This window comes from Mangifera indica, chromosome 19 (assembly GCF_011075055.1).
Source record: "Mangifera indica cultivar Alphonso chromosome 19, CATAS_Mindica_2.1, whole genome shotgun sequence".
Lineage (NCBI taxonomy): Eukaryota > Viridiplantae > Streptophyta > Magnoliopsida > Sapindales > Anacardiaceae > Mangifera > Mangifera indica.
The window spans coordinates 5,770,020-5,789,349 of record NC_058155.1 but is presented as its reverse complement, the minus strand read 5'-3'; the positions used below and the strand labels follow the sequence as shown (position 1 = coordinate 5,789,349).

The following is a 19,330-nucleotide window of genomic DNA, read 5'->3' as shown; positions in this document are numbered from 1 at the left end:
ACACTTTGCACACTGTATCATGATCACTTATAGCAGACAAATTCATCACTAAACTCTTAGTATGCAGTTGCTTCATTGTTGAATAATTAAAGTGACCAAGCCTTTTATGCCACAAATTGGAGCTTAGTTCAACATGTTGATATGCATTAACACAAGTTTGCTTCCAATCTATAGCAAAATTCTTGTCTTTCATGTCAACAGTAATTAATTCACAGCCTAATGGATCAAAAATAATACAAGACTTGTTTTCAAAATGTAAAGTATAACCATTTTCCAACATTTGTCCCACACTTAACAAATTATGATTAATTTCAGGAACTAAAAGAACATCTTTAATGACTTTAGTACTTGATGGGGTTTCTATGCATACAACTCCTTTTCCCTTGACATCTAAGAGTTCACCATTGCCAATCTTCACCTTGGAGAGGTAAGTTTCATTCATGTTTCTCAGAAGTTCAGCTTCATATGTCATGTGATTGGAGCAACCACTATCTATCAACCAAGTGGTATGCATTCTGTCAGTTGTAAGACAAGTTGCAACAAATAAATTTTCACTTGGTTTTTCTTGTTTCTCAGCTTGTTGAACATGCTGAGCTTGCTGAACTTGGTGAGTTGGATTTCCTCCTTTGTTCTTGCATACTTTATCTACATGGCCAAACTGGTTACAGATTCTACACCTTACATTGGGTCTAAACCAACAATGATTTTGTGAATGGCCTTTCTTTTTGCAGTATGGACATAGAGGATATCTCCACTTCTTCTCACAATTTCTCTGTCCTTCACTCATTTGTTTCCATTTTTCTCTCTTTTCCACATGATTTTTCTTGCCAAAGCTACTGCCAGGTTGCTTCTCATTAAGTTTCACATTAAAAGCTCCTTCAGTTGCAATCTCATGCCTCAATGCTCTCCTTTGATCTTGAGCTTTTAAAGCATTTACTACTTCTGAAAGAGTCAATTCTGAAAAGTCTTTTGAATCCTCTAATGAGGATATCTTTGCGTCATACCTTTCAGGAATGCTCACAAGGATTTTCTCTACTATCCTCATGTCTGATAATTTCTCACCCATCAGCCTAATCTGATTCACAACCTTCATGATTCGGTCAGTGTATTCAGTAATGCTTTCTGTTTCCTTTATCTTTAAGACTTCAAATTCTCTCCTTAAGTTTAGAGTAAGCATTTGCCTTGATCTTTCATTGCCTTGGGAATCTTGTTTAAGTCTGTCCCAAGCTTTTTTAGCAGTCTCACAAGCTACAATCTTGGTGAAAACAACATCAGTTACTCCTTGATGGATGATGGATAGGGCTCTTGGACCTTTAGTAACTTCTTCTTCATGTATCCTTATTTGATTCAAAGTAGGATTGGGCCCTAATGGAGGTGGTGTTTTCTCCTCCTCAACATACTGCCAGAGACCTGCACCCCTTAAGAAAGCTTTCATTTTAACTGCCCAAATGTGATAATTTTCACCATTATAAACAGGAGGTGATAAGGAAGATGAGGAAGAAGCCATTTACTTGACTGAAAAAAGTCTTTTTTTTTTTTTATTTTTGCTGATGAGTTTTAAATGGAAATGACACAGCTCCACTAAGATCATAGAAGCTTTGATACCATGTTGCAGAACCCGCAGAACCTGGAAACAAATAGCTGGACCAAAAGATTAAACATTTTCGGAAGAAAAAAAAAGGATGTAAAGCAGACTTCCAAGTTATTTTCCAGGAAAAAACAGAGAGCTATTTTCATTCCCAAAATAAAGTCATTTTATACATCAAGGTACAAGTTCACATGCCAAGAAGTAAGGCAAACCATACTTGTATCAGAAAAAGTTCCATAAAATATGGATCATCATCTATTTTTAAACAAAACATAACCTAACAAAATAATTATGCTGACTTTGATTATATTAGAAGACCCAAATAACCTCAAGTCACTAACAAGAATATCTCCTCTTGTTTTCGCAATATTTGCAGCGTCTAGAAAGTTTCCTGATTCTTCTTCCAGAAGTATAAGTTCATCAAAGCAATCCAATGACTTCAAAAAGTTACGTTTCAAATCCAATGACTGGAAGGCTTTCACAAATTTCATCATGGACTTGCTATCTTTATGCTCATGATAATGAAAAGCACAACTCTCCAGAAATTCTTGTTCAATGTTGCTTATTTGTTTGATTCTTTGGACAAGATCAATATCGTTACCGGCATGTTGTTTCCAATAATATATGTATTGCAATCCAACATCAAAAAGCTTTCCTTTGGAGCAAACAGTCAAGCATTCTGCTAAAAAATTGCCCTTGGCATACACCTTTGCAGCAAGCTCATGGCGCCCAGCCAGACAAAAACATTCCCCAGCTCTTTCCAGCTCTGGTTCCTCACATTTTTCCAAATAAATCCTACCTGCAGGAACAAGAAATTTAAGTCGTAATGTTACATTTACTAACCTAAAATAGAAATAATACTATTATATCTAACATTTTTCACCATTGAGTACAATAACAAGGGCAAAAAGTTCCTGGAGAAAAGAATAATTAGCAAGGAAGAAAATAATTGCAGTAGGTCACACTCAGCTTCAACTGAAAATAGGTCTCCAGTCACTTTTTGGAGCCTCATCTTAGAGCAGATGGAACTAGCAATAAAGAAAGCTTCTATACTCATTTCACAATAAACCTTGTGATAAGACTGCAACAATTTTACAGTAGAATCAAACCAAAACCTTCTTATAAACACATACTGCATCTGGGGAACATCAAAAAGAAATCTATGACCTATTCTCAACAATAAGAATGCTTAACATATCAAATCCAGATGTCACAAAATATATCAACAATAAATCATCAGATAGGAGAAACAAAAGATAATTTTTAAGTTTTCACAGTAATGATAATTAAGTAAAGAAGTATATCAATAAAATTGCAGCACATAAAGGCAGCAAGACATATTCCATATCAAATAATCAATATCAAATACATACCAGCTCTTTCATACTCCCCCAACTCATAAAAACATTTGGCGGCTGAATCAGCATTGTTTATAGCTTCAAATTTTATAGCAGCTTGCCTTAGTTTGATATTAGCCTCCACAGGGTTTAAACTGCGGATGCGGTCAGCATCAGCTTTAAGGGCAGTAGCTTTACACCTTTCCAACCAGTATAAATCTTTAGCTCTTTCGAAGCAAAAAGTTGCCATTTCATAATTACATTCATGAAATAGCTGGAAATAAGAAATAATTGCCCAAAGAAGAAAAAAAACAATCAGCATCACCGAGAAGGTACAACCTTCCTAACATGTACACACCTACTGCAACAAAATATGAATGTCAAATGGCTACAATGATAAAAATAATAATGACAGCAATTTTTCCTATACAGTGTAATGAGACACTCTAGATATGAAGGTCAAAGGGCTCAGCTAGGCAAAGGGTACCAGAATTGGATGGATGAAAATAAAAAGGAATATTGTTATGTGCCCCAAAATATGACAGAACAAGATACAAACGTTTCCCTATTAAAATTACGCCAACAGAAATAGATAGCAGTGATGATAAAAATAACTTGGAAAAGTAAAATAAACCTTGAGTCCCTTCAATTTCCACTCCTCTGGGGTGCTCACAACTTGCATTGCATGTACAAATGAATCATCCAACTGTTTGACTTGAACAAGAAATTTCTTCTTCCAATAGTCAAACATAGGTTTTGAGCCATCCTCGTTATCCTCCCAGATCCATAACCTTTGCCTTGTGCGAGTGATGGCGACATACAGTTGCTTCAGTTCAGCACACAAGATGTTGTGTTTAGCTTCATTGAAGATTGGGAAAGCACTAGGTGATGTAGAGTCAAGCAAACTTTGTTCCTTCATATATTCATAAATCACTCGCCATTGATTCTTAAGATTTGACGAACCAAAAAAGTTGTATAAAAGTACATCCTATGAAGGAAAATATTCAAATCATTAAAGAGAAAATTAGGATTTATAAAAATTACTGATGAATAGAATAAAGACCCGGATAAATGAAGAAACGTTTTTTAAGACTAATCAATTCAGCAGTGTTTAGTAATCAAATCCACTCCTCATGTATTTTGAAGAAGTATTTTACTATAGATAGAAGATCAATAGTACATTTCACTAGGAATAGCTCCCAGAAGTCAAAATTTCATAATACTACCTGCATGTCTATCTTACATTGCCTACGCTGAAGATGAAATAAAATGACAGTTAAGAGAAAGAGTCTGAAACTACAAGTTTTAAAGTTTTAATTAGATATAAATGACCAATTCAGTGATAAGATCAAAATAGGTTAGAAGAGCATTTAAGCAAATAACATGAAGAACAGTATATTAAAAGCAAACTCTTCGTCCATTACTCCAGCAATAATAAAGACTTTTAAAGAAGAATGATTACCTTAAATTCAAGGCCTTTGCTCTCTACTATTGTCAAAACAAGAGCTTGATTCCCGACGTAGACAGAAATATTCTTCCGAGCATTGTCATCCCGTACCAATATTACCTGATCCGCTCCAAAACCAACAATGGCACCAGCAGCATTTCCAGTCTTTCCAAAAATTTTTATGATTGCATTTTCATTGTTCTCAGATTCAAGCAAAATTGGAGATTCCCCATATATCATACTAGTCTCAGGGTTTAAAACATCAACAAAGCGATTGAAGAAACGGTAAAGGAGGTCAATGATGCTCTGAGCTAACTTCAGGATACCTACATGGGTACGAAAGTTTTGGCTCAAATTAAGAATTTTTGACAGTTGTCCTTTCTGTTCTTTGCCATCATGTCCATTGCTTCTTGATTCCATGACAAACTTCTTGTAGAACAGAGATCGTATGTCTTCAAATTTGAAGTCAACTCCCCTGGCAATTGTTTGTGCTGTATCACCAGAAAAAACAAATCCCTCTTCCACATTTTTGCATATATATTTGAACAGAGCAATTTGACTCACTGTAAGATCCTGCACCTCATCAACATAAACAAAATGAATTTCATCTCCATGATATTTTCCCTTTTTAAGTCGGTGATGAAGATCAATTACTAGATCAGCCAAATCAAATTCACCATTTGCCATCTTCATTTTCTCATAGTTTTGAAATATCTCATATATAATCTCCCTCTTCAATCTGCTTAAAGTGGAAACTCTACCCTCTGATAATAGCACGTAATCTTCTCGACTCAGTTTACCATCACGAATCTCCATGGATTGCAAGCCTCCTTTTATGTAAGATATAATCTCAGTGAAAACCCTTGAAGAATCAAGTTTCTTCGTTAGTTTTTCATTAAAATGTGGCCAATAAAATAAACTAAACCTGTCATAAGTAACTTCCTTTGTCCTCATAATTGAATATAAGGAAACTGATCTTAACCTTTGACTTAGAGTATCAGAGTGTTTCCTTACGTCATGGAATCTATCAAAATATGAATTACCGATTGTTCCATCCAGCATCATCAAGAACTTATGATACGTTAAAACAAGAGGGTATGACTTAGATGGAATGTCTACAAAAGAGTTTGGAATATCTTTGAATTGTGCCCCATCAACAATATCATCCATGTCTAGTAAACTACCTTCTCCTATAAACTTCTCACCCAGGGTAGAGCTGCATGCATAACAAGTAACATCATTTAGCCATTAACAGTCATCCATGCAGCAAATGCAAAATATCTATTACGATTCAATGTCTATACCGCATTCTTAAATGGACTCGGAAAAATATGAATATAAAAACACAATGCTAGGTGTTGTTTTCAATCAAATTGAAGAGAACAAATGTTCTAAAAAATAATTAACATTAAATGAAATAAGAAAAACAGAATGCAAAAGCTATCTTTATAAAAACCCACAAACCTTTTCAAGTGAGAAATGTGTTGCTTTACAGCAAAACACAATTTAGGACTCACTGTCACGAAAAGTTGGCGCAAGATATTTAGTTTCTTCTCTCCAATAACCGTCTCAACATCATTTTCCTGAGTAGTATGCATATGCTTATGATAATGATCTCCATAGAATCCTTCTGTTGCCATGTGATGTAGTTTTTCTTTCTGAAATAATTTCATTGTCAACACAGTAGTTTTCCCTGTACCTGACCTACCAAGTATAAAGGTGCTTCTAGGATAAAGAATCATCTCCAACTGTTCATCCGTTACTTCAAATGGAAGATCCAATTCTCTACCATCACGGTCAGAAAGCAAATGGCTCACAATACCTGATGATAAAGCGTAGAATTTCATTAAAAGCAAACTTTCAGCCACATTTGAATTCTCAACATAACTCATACTGTCTAAAGGAGCTCCACTTAAGTCACTTCCACTCTTAATGTCAGCAAGATTCTTGAATCGAATGATTTCTGAAGAGACTGCCCAAGTCTTGGGAACTTCCAAATTCCTAGTCAGAAACAAAATAATAATAAATAAATAAATGAAGCTGAATGAAATTTTTTCCTTCAGTAATAGAAACAGAATTGGAAAGAGTAGACATACCCTTCAATATATTTCTCTTTGCAACGGTTGATGTAGTCATTAGTGTACCTAACAAATATATCATCCAAACGTTTTACCAATTCTGGAACATCCTCCAAAGGCAATATATCCCAGACCTTCAAAACTTGGATGTACATTGATTCCTTCACTATGTCAACAGTGCAAATTGTATATAGACCCTCAACTTTAAATTGCTTAATAATGTGCAAAGAGCTTTGGCAAATAGTATCTATGTTCCTTCTCTTAGGTCGCCAGCCAGTTGAAAGTTTCACTAAAAGGGTGATAATCGACTTCTTGTCGCGGTCTGATTTCATTCTTTTAAAAGATTTCAAGAAGTTATCACTAAAAACAACCTGAGAAATAAGCGTCACTGACAAATATAAGCACTAACCATGGTAGGAAAAATTGATTGGCAAAGCAAGTATAGCTAAGGAAACAATATACCTTCCACTTTTGATTTCTGAAAAGTATACTGTCAGCACTCAACAATTCATCCAATTCATTAAGCTCTTTTTTGGCCTCTAATATAGCTTTGGCCATATCCTTATCTTCATCAGCATTAAAGAAACAACAACGGTCCTTAGCATCATGGATTAAGATTTCCCAAACAGATTCACCATGAGTTAAGGTTCTTACATTCCCTAAAATCCATAAACAGTGCCTAGAGGGTATCAAAGGGACAGTAGTTATTCACTATAGTTAGTAAAATGAACAAAACACAATGCACAATATTTACGTGTATACCTGGCCCTCGTAAGCGCAACATTGATTCTCTGTGGCTTGGACAAGAATCCAATGGATCCACTTTTGTTGCTTCTCACAGTGGAAATTATAATAATGTCCTCCTCACCACCTTGAAACCCATCAATTGACTTCACTTTTACAGTAAAGTCATCAGAGTCATCATACTTGCCTCCAAGTTTTTTTTTAATTGCTTGTACTTGAGCACTGTAAGGTGAGACTATGCCAATGCTCAGCTTCTGTTTTGAGTCATTCCAATCTGCATATTATGAATTACCATGGATATAATAAGGAGATTTAATAGAAGTATGTTTGGAATTTGTTCAAGTTGAAACAATTCATGTCATTTATATAATGATTTCATTATTTAATTTAACTCTTTCTCTTCAATCATGTTTAACAAGCGATGCATAATACAAATTATTAGTACATGCATGAGATATTAGGCAATAAAAATTTGACAGTATATAGCATTAGATATTAACAAGAAATCCGCACTTTTAGATTTCCTTTTGCATAATTGAAATAAAAGGCCATGTAAATGTATAAATTATTCTCAAAAAAGCTAGTTTCTTAAGTGCAAAATTATAGAGGATGATATTTATAAATTAGATGGCTCTACCAGTTACTAATTTGTTACATTAAGTGCCTGCTATAGAAAGGTAGGTTAAGCCTCTGGCACTTGCAGTCATCAGTCAAAATGCCGACAATATGGAGCTAATGTTTTGTTTCTCAAGATGGAATATCAGAATTTAAATGAACGATATGCTATAGAGTAAACTAAGAGATGACAAAATAAAAACTAATTTATTTCTTAAATGGTAATATAAACATAAGACTCCAACAACACATACCTTTGTACAGGTTCTGCAATATTTTCATCACAACAGCTACCTCAACCATATTTCTGCAGCTATGGCCAATGAACTCTTCTCTCCCTTCGAGTATATTGATGAAAGAATATGGACGGAATATTGGAGATCTTGGCAAAAAGACCTTTTTGTAGCTTTTTCTTTTAACATTAGGAGAATCGCAAATCTGGTTGTTATAAAAATATAAATTTGGGAAGTAGCTAATTGAGGGGTGCATCCGATACTGTGTATTGAGCAGGTGTTTAGAGTGACCCAATGAGCTCAGCCTCTCAAATAAGCTTCTACCGAAAGAAGCTTCATCAGAAACCTGAAAAAAATGCCGAACAAAGGAACTTAAAAAGTAAAGCAAAGGCCAAATACAAAACGTCCCCAGAACTGTTGAAATAACATAAACCATACCTTGCTTTTAACCGTTGCTGGCAATTGGCACTCATCCCCAATGAGAATAGTGTGATTTATGCCGAACAGTTTCAGCGGTATTGTCGACTCACTTTCTCTTAGTTGTGCCGCTTCATCAATTACCAGAATGTTCAGTGGTTCCATGTCCACATAATGCAGCTTAAATGAACTAGAGGCAGTGCAAAATATTACAGAAGCTGTTTTAAAACAGAAATCTTTTAATGAATCTTCGTTCATACCACTTGGAAACTCAAGTTTACTAAAGGAATCATGAAGATTTCTTAAAACTGTATGGCATTCACTTCTTCTTTTCTGCAACAAGTAATTTCTATGCCCAGGTGATGAAAAAAACTCTTCAGCTACTGAATGTGAAAAGAACTCTTGCAGCTCGTCAGAAACTACATTTTTTTGAAACAACAAAGTTTCGAAAGAATCAAGTAAACTGATAAGATCTGCCATATTTTGAAAATTACTTTCCAAAATGAAACTTTTGGGTATATGAGTGCAGAAGATATATACACAATTTCTAAGAGGAGTGGCAGTATGTTTGAATCTATCTCTCACAAATTCAAGAAATGAATTAAACTCCTCATTGTCACCTTCCATTTCCATATTCCTGTAATTCTCTTTGACTTCATTTTTGTCAATGCTTTCTCTCTTCTTTATCAATTTATTCTCCAAGAAAATATGATACTGAGAAACACAATCTTCAAGTAAATCCATCATGGATGAGAAGCAATGCCTCCAGCCAGTCAGCACACCAAAACACTCTGAAAGCCTTTTAACACGATAATCCAGATATATTTCTTCTATTTCTTGACCAACTTTGAGTCTCTCCTTACCCCCAAACAAGAGAATATCTCCAAGAGGAAGCAACAGAGTCTCACTTCCATAGTCGTCAGTTTTAATCGATTCTTTCAGCAGCTTCAGAACACGAGAAGCAACTTCAGTAATTGCAACATTTGTCGGGGCACAAGTAAGGGTTCTGCATTTTGTTTTCAACAGCGTAAAGAGAAGCATACTAACAGCTTTAGTCTTCCCTGTTCCAGGTGGACCCCATATAAGTTGCACAGAGGACTTGTGATCACAACGCACTCCATCAAGACAGGCAAGAACTGCATTCAATTGTGAAACATTCAATGTTGATGATAAACCACTACCAAATTTCTCATATAAGATGGCTCCATTCAGTTCAGAACAGACTTGGCAACTTTCCTCCAACTGTCATTCAACATGCAAGTCTCAATCAAAAACCAGACTATGTATGTCAGCAAGAATAAGTATAGTATAAGTAAATCATCTTCAGAAAACTTACCACAGAATTCCTGCGTAAAACTTCATTGAAAATCTTGAAATTTCGAGACATGTTCAAGGATTTCCATATTCTTCTGTTAGTAGTAATATTTGCCAAGAAAATCACAAACAGTGATTTCTCCCCATCAAACTGCTGGATGCTTTTTGAAGCCTTCACTTTGAAGTAAGTAGAAGTGGTATCGTTATCATTTTCATCATCATCCCCTGCGATTTTCATGACTGATAGAAAAGACCACATTCTACCAACCCTCTCCAAGTCGGAAATAGTTTCAGGCTTGGCATCTGCTAAAAGTAAAATATCCCCCGGTAAAGTTTTATAAGGCTCTTTACCATTGTTACTGAACCTGTTCCTCCAGTAATCAATCTTAACATCATGTAACTCAGGTCCATGGGGCCTAAAAACATCCACCTTAGCATAAGGTGCTCTTGAAATGGTCTCCATGGGTGAAAACAGTTGTGCCCTTGTTTCTTCCAACAAAGGATAAACAAATGATTCGAAATACTGAGTGACAGACTCAAATGATTCAGGTATTTTTTCCACCTGAAAGGAATAAAACAATTACTCAATTCAGAACTAAAATATCAATTAAACTATTTTCAGCCAGCATGAACTTGAACATAAGATGAAAGCACTAGAAAGTAAAGAGAAGTCTCATCTAAAGCTTGTTGCTGAATGAGATCAACCGTTGCCAAAAAAAAAAAAAGGAAACAAACTACAAATATTTCTTCATTAAAATTTATTAGTTACTGAAAATGAAGAAGGGTAAAGAAAGCAAACCTTATGACTGAAAAGATTTTCATTGCAAATGTCATCAAGAGACCAAGAAAAGAGAGTATTAATGAAGCCATTGTCATGATTTTGAACTCCTCTCTTCTTGCTGCTACTACTACCTTCACCTTCCATCATCATATCCACTGATCCTTCTTCTGAAAATTACAGAGTCAAATGAAGTAGCTTTACTAATGAGAGGCAACTAGCTTACTTCAGTAGGAAGAAAACACCGTGCAAATGCAATGAAGAAACAAGGAATCTATAGTACTTCCACTTGAAAAGCTGCTAACACATTTAACATCGTCTTTTGTTTGGCATATCATATCACACCGTGAAATGCTTTTTAAAAGCATATTAAAGAGCCCATGACGTCGCTCCCCTTCTCAAACAAGTTGTCATCAGTGTACGGACAACATCTAAGTTTCTTGTGGGACTTTTTATATAGAGAAAAAGTTTTGATTTATAAAACAAAGAAAAAGGAGAAAAGACTTGACGCGTGGGTAATTTTGTTTGCGTTGATCCCAGTCCTCACAGAACTCAGATGTTTCGCGTCTTTTCACTGTTGTCAATTGCCTGTACTAATTTTCTTAGTAGCAAAGAAAATTTATTCGCAGCCTATGAATGTACATTCAAAATAAATATTAATATATGTTTACCAATGATATGTTTAAGTGATTAAACATAAATTTATTTCTAATAAAATCATAGTTATCATATAAATTAATATCCATTCTTAGTGCATATTATTTTATTGAGAGAAAAAAAAAACATTTAATGTCACCCTAATGATCTCCATTATAATTTAATGAGATATTATACCTACTAAGGTGGGTGAAAGGAAGCATGATTGCTAGTATTTTATAGGGGTTATTAATTAAATATTTATATTTGAAGGGAATTATATGAAAATAATTAACAAATCTAATCTTATGACTGTCATTGATACAAATATGAATATGAATATGAAATTCCGTTGTGTTATCTCTAAAGTTATGATGATTTTGTGTTGTTGTGTTGGTTTATTATTAATATATATATTATTGAAGGTTTGGGGGTGGTTAAAAGTGGTATGATGTGTTATGCATAAGTTTATAAACATTTTGATTCTATCAACATGCCTTAGAGAGTTGTTTCCATATTTATATCAATGACAGTCAATTGTTGATTTAAATGTGGTATAATGTGTTACACACAAGTTTCCATATACGGCTACCAAGTATGTGGGTAATGGATGTACTATCAAAGTTGAATAAGCTAGTGATACATCATAAGTTATGATGGTAACAAGTACTAGTGTATGGTGGATGGAATGTCAGGGAGCATTATTAGACCTATCAAGAGGTTGTGTCAAAATTGGCACGACCTATTGTGCCATGGGCCGTGTTAGGCCATGGTTCAAAGAAATGCAAACCTTAGAGAGTTGTTTCAACCCATGACATTTGAAAGCTCAAGGCATGGCCAACATGGTGGGTCATGCCTTTATGGACTTTTTTGTGGGTTAGTTTGCCAAAATTATCAATCATGAAAATTTATTTTTTTGTAGTAGAATTATCAGATAAGTAGGATTCTCTCAACCCCTTATATGGATATGTGACTGTTGTGGACTAAAGGATTTACCTGTTGCCATTAGTTGATAGAGGATTTGATGGGAATCAAGGATTATTAAATTAATCCTTGTTTTTGTTGCTTAATGAATGTTATGTATTTCAAATATGATGGTGATGGGATTCAGTTTGTTAATCATGTGTTTTAAAGGATTATGCAAAAGTTTTTATATATGTATACTAGAGATGATTTGGACTACAGTCAGCATTTCCTAAGCATTCAGGTTAGTTCAACTTAATTCAAATTATTTTTGTGCCAACCCTAAGATAACTTTATTTTGTTTTGAGTCTTGTCAGGTTGACCCGAATTCACACTCGTGTAAAAAAAACTCAATCTTAATATGATGTTTTTCATATTATGTCAAGTTAGGTTAACAAGTTGTATTAAAATTGTCAACTTTAATATTAATACTATTATAATATTTGGACAATATGACACAATACCTTTTTGACAATTAAAACTAATGGATGATTTTGACAAATGGGTGGAAAATAGCTTTTTCAAACTTAAATGGTGGGAATTGTCATTTCATTAAACCTTGAGAGGAACATAGTCATTTGCCATTAATAATTTACCATTAATAAATTTTAACATTTCTGGCAAAATTTTCAAATGTTTAGTATTCTTTGTTATCTTTCTAAATATCTATAATATATTTTGAATAATACTACTCATCCTAAAAAACATATGAAAAATTCATATCTCAAATGATATGTAACTATCTGTGACCCTTATATATATATAATTAAAAACAAGAGTAATACCATCCATCTCAAATATACCTGCCGAAATGATATATCACTTATGAAAGCTATTATATTTTGTTTAAAAGATGACATACATACGGTGACACGTTATTTATAATATAATAAAATAAGATTATGCTCAAAATCTTATATTTATATATTTTCTTATGCAATGAAATATATTATAAAATGTTATTTTCAAATTAAAATTTGTTTCAAGTCTTTCTTGGTTGAAGACTCGTTGAAACAAATGGATTTGCATATTACATAAGACAACAGATTTTCTCTCAAAAAATTTTGAGATGAAAGATATGAGACAAGCTTTTTATGTTATCGAAATAGAAATATTTAGAAAAATATCATAAGAAATTATAAGTCTACTTTTGAAAGTATGTATAACTACAATTCACGAAATTTTCAATGAGTAAATGTTCAACCGTGGTGGCATCCATAAAGAAAGGTGATAAATTCAATCTCATGCAATGCCCAAAAAATGAACTAGAATCAAAATAAAAAATAAATGGAATCAATTCCTAATGCCTTTGGAGGTTTAATGTATCTATAAACTTGTACAAGATCGAATATAACTTTTGAAGTAGGAATGTTGGGCATATATCAAAGTAATCATGGAATTGATCATGGGAAGGCTACAATTAACACTCTCAGGTATATCTCAAGGGCAAGATGATCTTTTTACATGTATGTCTGGATATTTGTACTTGAAACATACGTTAAGAGTATGAATATATGTTTATTTTGAAATTTTAAGTAAGTGAACGTTTGCACATGAATGATGCATGTCTATTCATTTGATTCATCGCATGACCATGCATGCTTAATATGCACACTTATGCAATCAGTTATCTCATGAGAGTTTATAAAAGGTATATTGGGGATTTTGAGATCGTTATCCCATAAATCTTCAAGTTCCTCTTATCTAGTTTTCTTGCTAAGTGAGAAGAGAGAAATCTGATGTGCTTCTTTCAACAAGTAGAAAAGGATTTTTGGCTATTAGCTAATTAAAGAAGAGAAGACTTTATCAGTAATGAATTATCTAGTTATTGAAGTCCAAGTAAGTAGGATTACTTGATTTCTATTTTTGTAAAATGTAGTGTTGATATGATCCCTGGATGATATTTCATGGTTTGGTAAACTAGGAAAGAGTAGATGGTTAATTTCCAAAAAAAGAAAATTACCAAAACAAAAAAGAGTATATGGATTTATGTGAATGTTTATGCATATATGGATATAAAGAATTAATTAATCCATTATGTTGAATGTTATAGTATTTTTGGTGATTTTATCTATTTAAATTGATCATGAACAATTATATAAGTTAAGAGGTTAAAGTCTGTAATGAGTTATAAGATGGATGTGGGAAGTTTGATCAAATTTGATTGGTTATGTACATAGTTTGTGTGATAAATGTGTTGTTTTGGTACGTTGTATTTAAAACTTATTTTATGCATCATAGATGTTGGAGACCTAATGAATGTATGTTCAAAGGACACTTGGATCTATACAACAAAATCAACAAAAAAAGGATTAAGATAGAGAAATACTCAAGTGTACAACAACCTTTCTCTATCTTAGGGTTAAAACAGATGAACAGTCAAATAGAATTCAATCGATTGAATAACCTTGAGTTTATGTGCTTAAGAGTTAAACATATCTTGATCAAGAAAAGACTCAAATGCCAATTTTAGGGAAAATTACAGATTGATGTGTAGTAAAAAACTTTAAGACACATATATCTTACATTATGTGTTGCATCAACATAATGATTATAGAAAATGGATAAGAGATTATGTATGAGATTAATAAAGCAAATAATAATATGGCAAATTAAGAGAATGAATGTGCATGATTTATCTCCATCAACTTAAAACCAAGACTATGTCAAACAAGGGCAATATTACCATTTTATTCAGTTTATCAAACTTTCTTTAAAAGTAAAAAGGTAAAAGATAAACAATGCACAAATACAAAGCTCAATTCGATACGTATGCATTTTATTTAATACGACCTTGCCAGAACAAGAGGATTTAGTAAACAAAAAAAACTACATGACATTATTGGGACCATGGAAGACAAGTATGATTACCAACCACTGGAATCATACAAGCAAGATTATATTGTGAAGTAAAATTCCATTTGCATTGTCTGCAGTCACCTATGTTCGAGTTGAATATCTTGACGTTATGGTTCTGACTAGAAAATAGAAAACTACAATACAACTTAGTTGGTGGATAAAACCCATCTCGAAAATGATAATTCATTGTCTCACCTTTAGCAATAATGTTATGAATGAGCGATGGATGGCGCACCCCAGAAACGAGTTTGCAATCTGCGGTAATGTTCTCACTAGTAGTTTCCAAACCATTAAGGACACTTAAAGTTCTGCTAGGTCAATGGAAAAAAACAACATCACACATAATCATGTATGGAAGTAGCAGAATCATGAACAAGCTAAGCTTGTTGAATGAATTCATGCTTGTTATTGATTATTACAAAGGGCAAAATCTGCAAGAATTTAGAGATGAATTTTGATCTTACTGAGGTTAAGAGAAAATGAAATAGTGAATTTAAAGTCGACAAAACAGAACCTTATAACAATGTTATGTCCATCTATAGTAATTTATTAATATTTATTTGATCACGTACTGAACTTTTATGGTAAATTTTAATGGAAAATAATTGTATGCTTAATTAGGCATTGGGCTTCCCCTTTGGTCAAGGCCATTGTTGAATCCAAAACCTAAATTTTTTGTATTCTTTGTTGTTTTTTCTAACCATATATAATATGACCTTCAGATGTAAAGTAAATTACTATTTATCTCAAATTTTGTCTCCACTAATATATCATACAATGTTTTTAGACTCAAATTGGGTTTTGACCCAAGTAAAGGGTTGGTCTCTAAGTTGATTGAATCGGCCAACCAGATATATCAATAATGTCAATATAATATAATTAATATTTGAAAATAAGTTTTAGCTATACTAATGTCAACATGACGCTTAGATAATTTGATTTAATGACTAAATCACAATTCATATGATTAACCTCAAGTTAATTTAATTTGACGGCTACAAAAAGTTTTAGCCATGTCCCAAGTTTGATTTGTTATTGATTTAGTCAAATTGATCTGTTTAATCTGAGTTTTAAAACATTAGTATCATATATAAACATTGTTATATTTTGTTACATAATAATATATATGTATAATAACACATATTTTTTAGGCCAAATGACTATTTCCCACCTAAACTATGCTAAATTCTCAAAGTTCCCCCCATTAACTATAGAAATACCATTTATCCACCTATGAACAGTTAAAATTAACGGTGATAAGGGTAAAATCATCATTTTTTCTATAATGTTAAAAATAAACTAAAATATAAACTATTTTTGCCCCGGTAAACTTTAAAAACTAAAATTTTCCCTCAGCCTAAGTTTTAAAAAATGGCAGTTTCAACCTAGGGTTTCGTTTTGAAATCTCCGATGACATCTCCAACGGCCTCTCTCTCCCAAAGCATCTTCTCCTTTCAACGATCTCTTTCCTCCCATTTGGACGCTCAATCGGCGTTAGAAAAACCTTGGGAGACGAAGAACTTCGACTTTGTCTTCCCAGACGAAGACAAAGTTCTTCGTCTTCCCTGACAAAGTTCTTTGTTTCCCTAGGCTTCTCTAATGTCGATCGAGCGTTCAAATGAGAGGAAAAAGATCATTGGAACGAAATGATGCTTCGGGAGGGAGAGGCTATTGACAATGGAGCTAGAGATGTCGTTGGAGATTTCAAAACAAAACCCTAGAGTGAAACTACCATTTTTTAAAACTTAGATTAGGGGAAACTTTTAGCTTTTAAAATTTAGGGGGGTAAAAAGAGATAAAATTTTCAGGCGTTAAGGTTTTGTTAAATTTAACCGGCCATGGGTGGTTAAACGGTATTTTCATAGTTAATGGGGGAAACTTTGAAAATTCAGCATAGTTTGGGTGGGAAATAGTCTTTTGGCCTATTTTTTATATAATCTTTTGAATATTTTTTGGATAAACAGAACTAAACACTTTTTTGGTCAAAGTCATGTACTTACATATCTCCTTTTGTATTGAAATATTATTACAGAATGTTATTTTCGAAATTAAAATTGTTTCAATTCTTTCTTTGTTTAAGATACGTTGCAACCAGGAGATTTGTAAAATTTTCACATTAGAAAAAAACACTTTAACAACTAATTCCACCCACTATCAATAAACTCAGCTTAAATCCAAAAATCCCTTATATATTGCAAAAAAGACAAACAAACAACTCTGAAATATATATGAATTAAAATGCATGCCACAAAATGCTCACTAGATGCCAGCAGTGGGTCTAATCACAATTCACAAACGTTTCTTGGGCAAAATGGCAAAGAGCTAAGGAACTTATTCAAAGAATTCCATAATTTCTTCAACATTACAATCCTAGAATGCTTTCAAATTTTCATAAACATTCGGAATTTGATCTTCTGAGGTTTAAAATAATGTGTTTGTACTACAAATACTTTTTTTTCCGTGTTAAAAAAAAACTTGTATTAGTAAGTGAAAAATAGCAAACAATTTACTCTTAATGATTAGTTTAGTGTGAATCGACTCTAAGGACAAAATAAAAATTTACAGTAGTATATATTATATTTTTACGTATTGCGTGTTTGTCATTCAAATTTTCCTATTTTGTCCTTTTTTTAAGAGATAAGATTGAGTGATGGCTATGAAATGATGTGTTGACGAACATGAGTAGCGAAGGGCTTTTTCACTATATATATATATATATATATATATATGGAATTATTCATTTATATACCAAATTAATAAAATTAAATTATCCACATTCTGCATTCTAATAAACAATTTGAAAATTTGTTTCCTGTAAGGGACGTTGATAATACAACCATTCAACCATGAAGTGTTTAGTCCATGATTGAATAATCGTTATAGCAACCTCCAGTACAGAAACAATACTTTTTAGAATCAAACAGCAAAGGATTTTTGGCATTACATAATCAAACCAACCTTTCCAAGAAAATAAGTTCATTATTCATCAAATACGGATTAAACAAATCAATGAATTCAGATCATCTTATTGGTAATAGTACCTCCAATGTCGCTATAAATCTTCACATAATTATTTCTAGTCCTAATTGAATCCACATCTTGAGATTGAAACCCTTCAGATTTCAGCTTGTCTGCACAGTTATATGCACCATCATAAGCAACTAGAGCATCATAATTTGCGTACAAAGGATCTGCCTCCAAGTCGCCCAAAGAAGCTTTGAATGCATTCACAGTATATTCATACTCTGAAACGCAGTACTCAAGCGCCAATTTCAGTCTTGGTGAAGATCTTTCCTTCTTTGCCATCGCATCGATGTATGTTAAGCTGCTTGTGGTATTAGATACAGCTAAGTTTAGCGCGATCTGTGCCTACAATTCCACGTTTGTTGCAGACAAGGCTTTAGGATCTAATGCGAGAGCGGCTACACAATTGTTGTAACTACAGTGATGGTGAAGATCTTCACCACAAGCGCCAATTTCAGTCTTGGTGAAGATCTTTCCTTCTTTGCCATCGCATCAATGTAGCTTGAGTTCATCAATAGAGGATAATTCTGATGAAAGAAATGGAAAATATTTGTGTTATGATCATCAATAGAGGATAATTCTGATGAAAAGTCATTGAAGTTCTGGGTGCATTCATGGTTAATTGCTAGTTGTTGCTTGAGTTAAAGGGCTAATGGATGTAGGGCTACATAATGTCGTTACGTAAAAATAAAAATTAGATGTCTTGACTCTTTAATGCAGAATCCAAGAATATATAGAATTAAATAGATATTTGGGTTGTATTTAGAAGGTTTTGATAACTTACTTTATGATGTCAATATAAAATAATAATAAAGGAAAATATATTTTAAAAAATTGCCATAATTTGCTAATATTTAATTACCAAAATAACTTCTCCTAATCTGGATTCTCTTTTAATGGATACAAATTTATGATTGATAACTATATTTTAAAAAGAAGACAAACAAACAAATTTCAAATATAAATGAATTATTATTAATAAAACTATACGTATGTATTTTTTGTACGTAGATGGTATGTTATTATGTGATTAAATAATTTTAAATTAAAGATAAAATAACACTTAATCATATGATGATAAATTATTTATGTATCAAAAAAATGTACACATAGCATTATAGATGAATTATAACACATGTCACAAAATGGTTATAATATATTGTAAGACTTTCAAATTGGCAATGGGGCTAATCACAATTGGCCATGACAGTGGGTCGTGCTGGCTCTCATGGCCCATTGTGACTAGGGACTGGGCTATGCCTAGGTGGGTTGAGTCGGCCCACTTGGAGATCAAGCC

At 33.1% G+C, this 19,330-nt stretch overlaps 1 protein-coding gene across 2 annotated transcripts; it reads right to left on the bottom strand.

The window, feature by feature from the left end:
* Window positions 1-1,711: 1,711 nt before the first annotated feature.
* Window positions 1,712-10,868, bottom strand: LOC123203245. Of its 2 annotated transcripts, XM_044619527.1 has the most exons (12): window positions 10,573-10,868; window positions 9,796-10,335; window positions 8,481-9,701; window positions 8,064-8,388; window positions 7,213-7,468; window positions 6,913-7,129; window positions 6,469-6,821; window positions 5,837-6,373; window positions 4,388-5,588; window positions 3,560-3,913; window positions 2,962-3,199; window positions 1,712-2,387 (listed from the first exon to the last, which is right to left on the bottom strand). In XM_044619527.1, the coding sequence occupies exons 1-12, from the start codon at window positions 10,702-10,704 to the stop codon at window positions 1,840-1,842; spliced, it is 5,922 nt and encodes a 1,973-aa protein (XP_044475462.1). In that variant the 5' UTR covers window positions 10,705-10,868; the 3' UTR covers window positions 1,712-1,839. The 2 variants fall into 2 exon arrangements, with proteins under 2 accessions (XP_044475462.1, XP_044475463.1); XM_044619528.1 differs by lacking the exons at window positions 1,712-2,387; window positions 2,962-3,199 and adding an exon at window positions 3,200-3,286.
* Window positions 10,869-19,330: the final 8,462 nt, after the last annotated feature.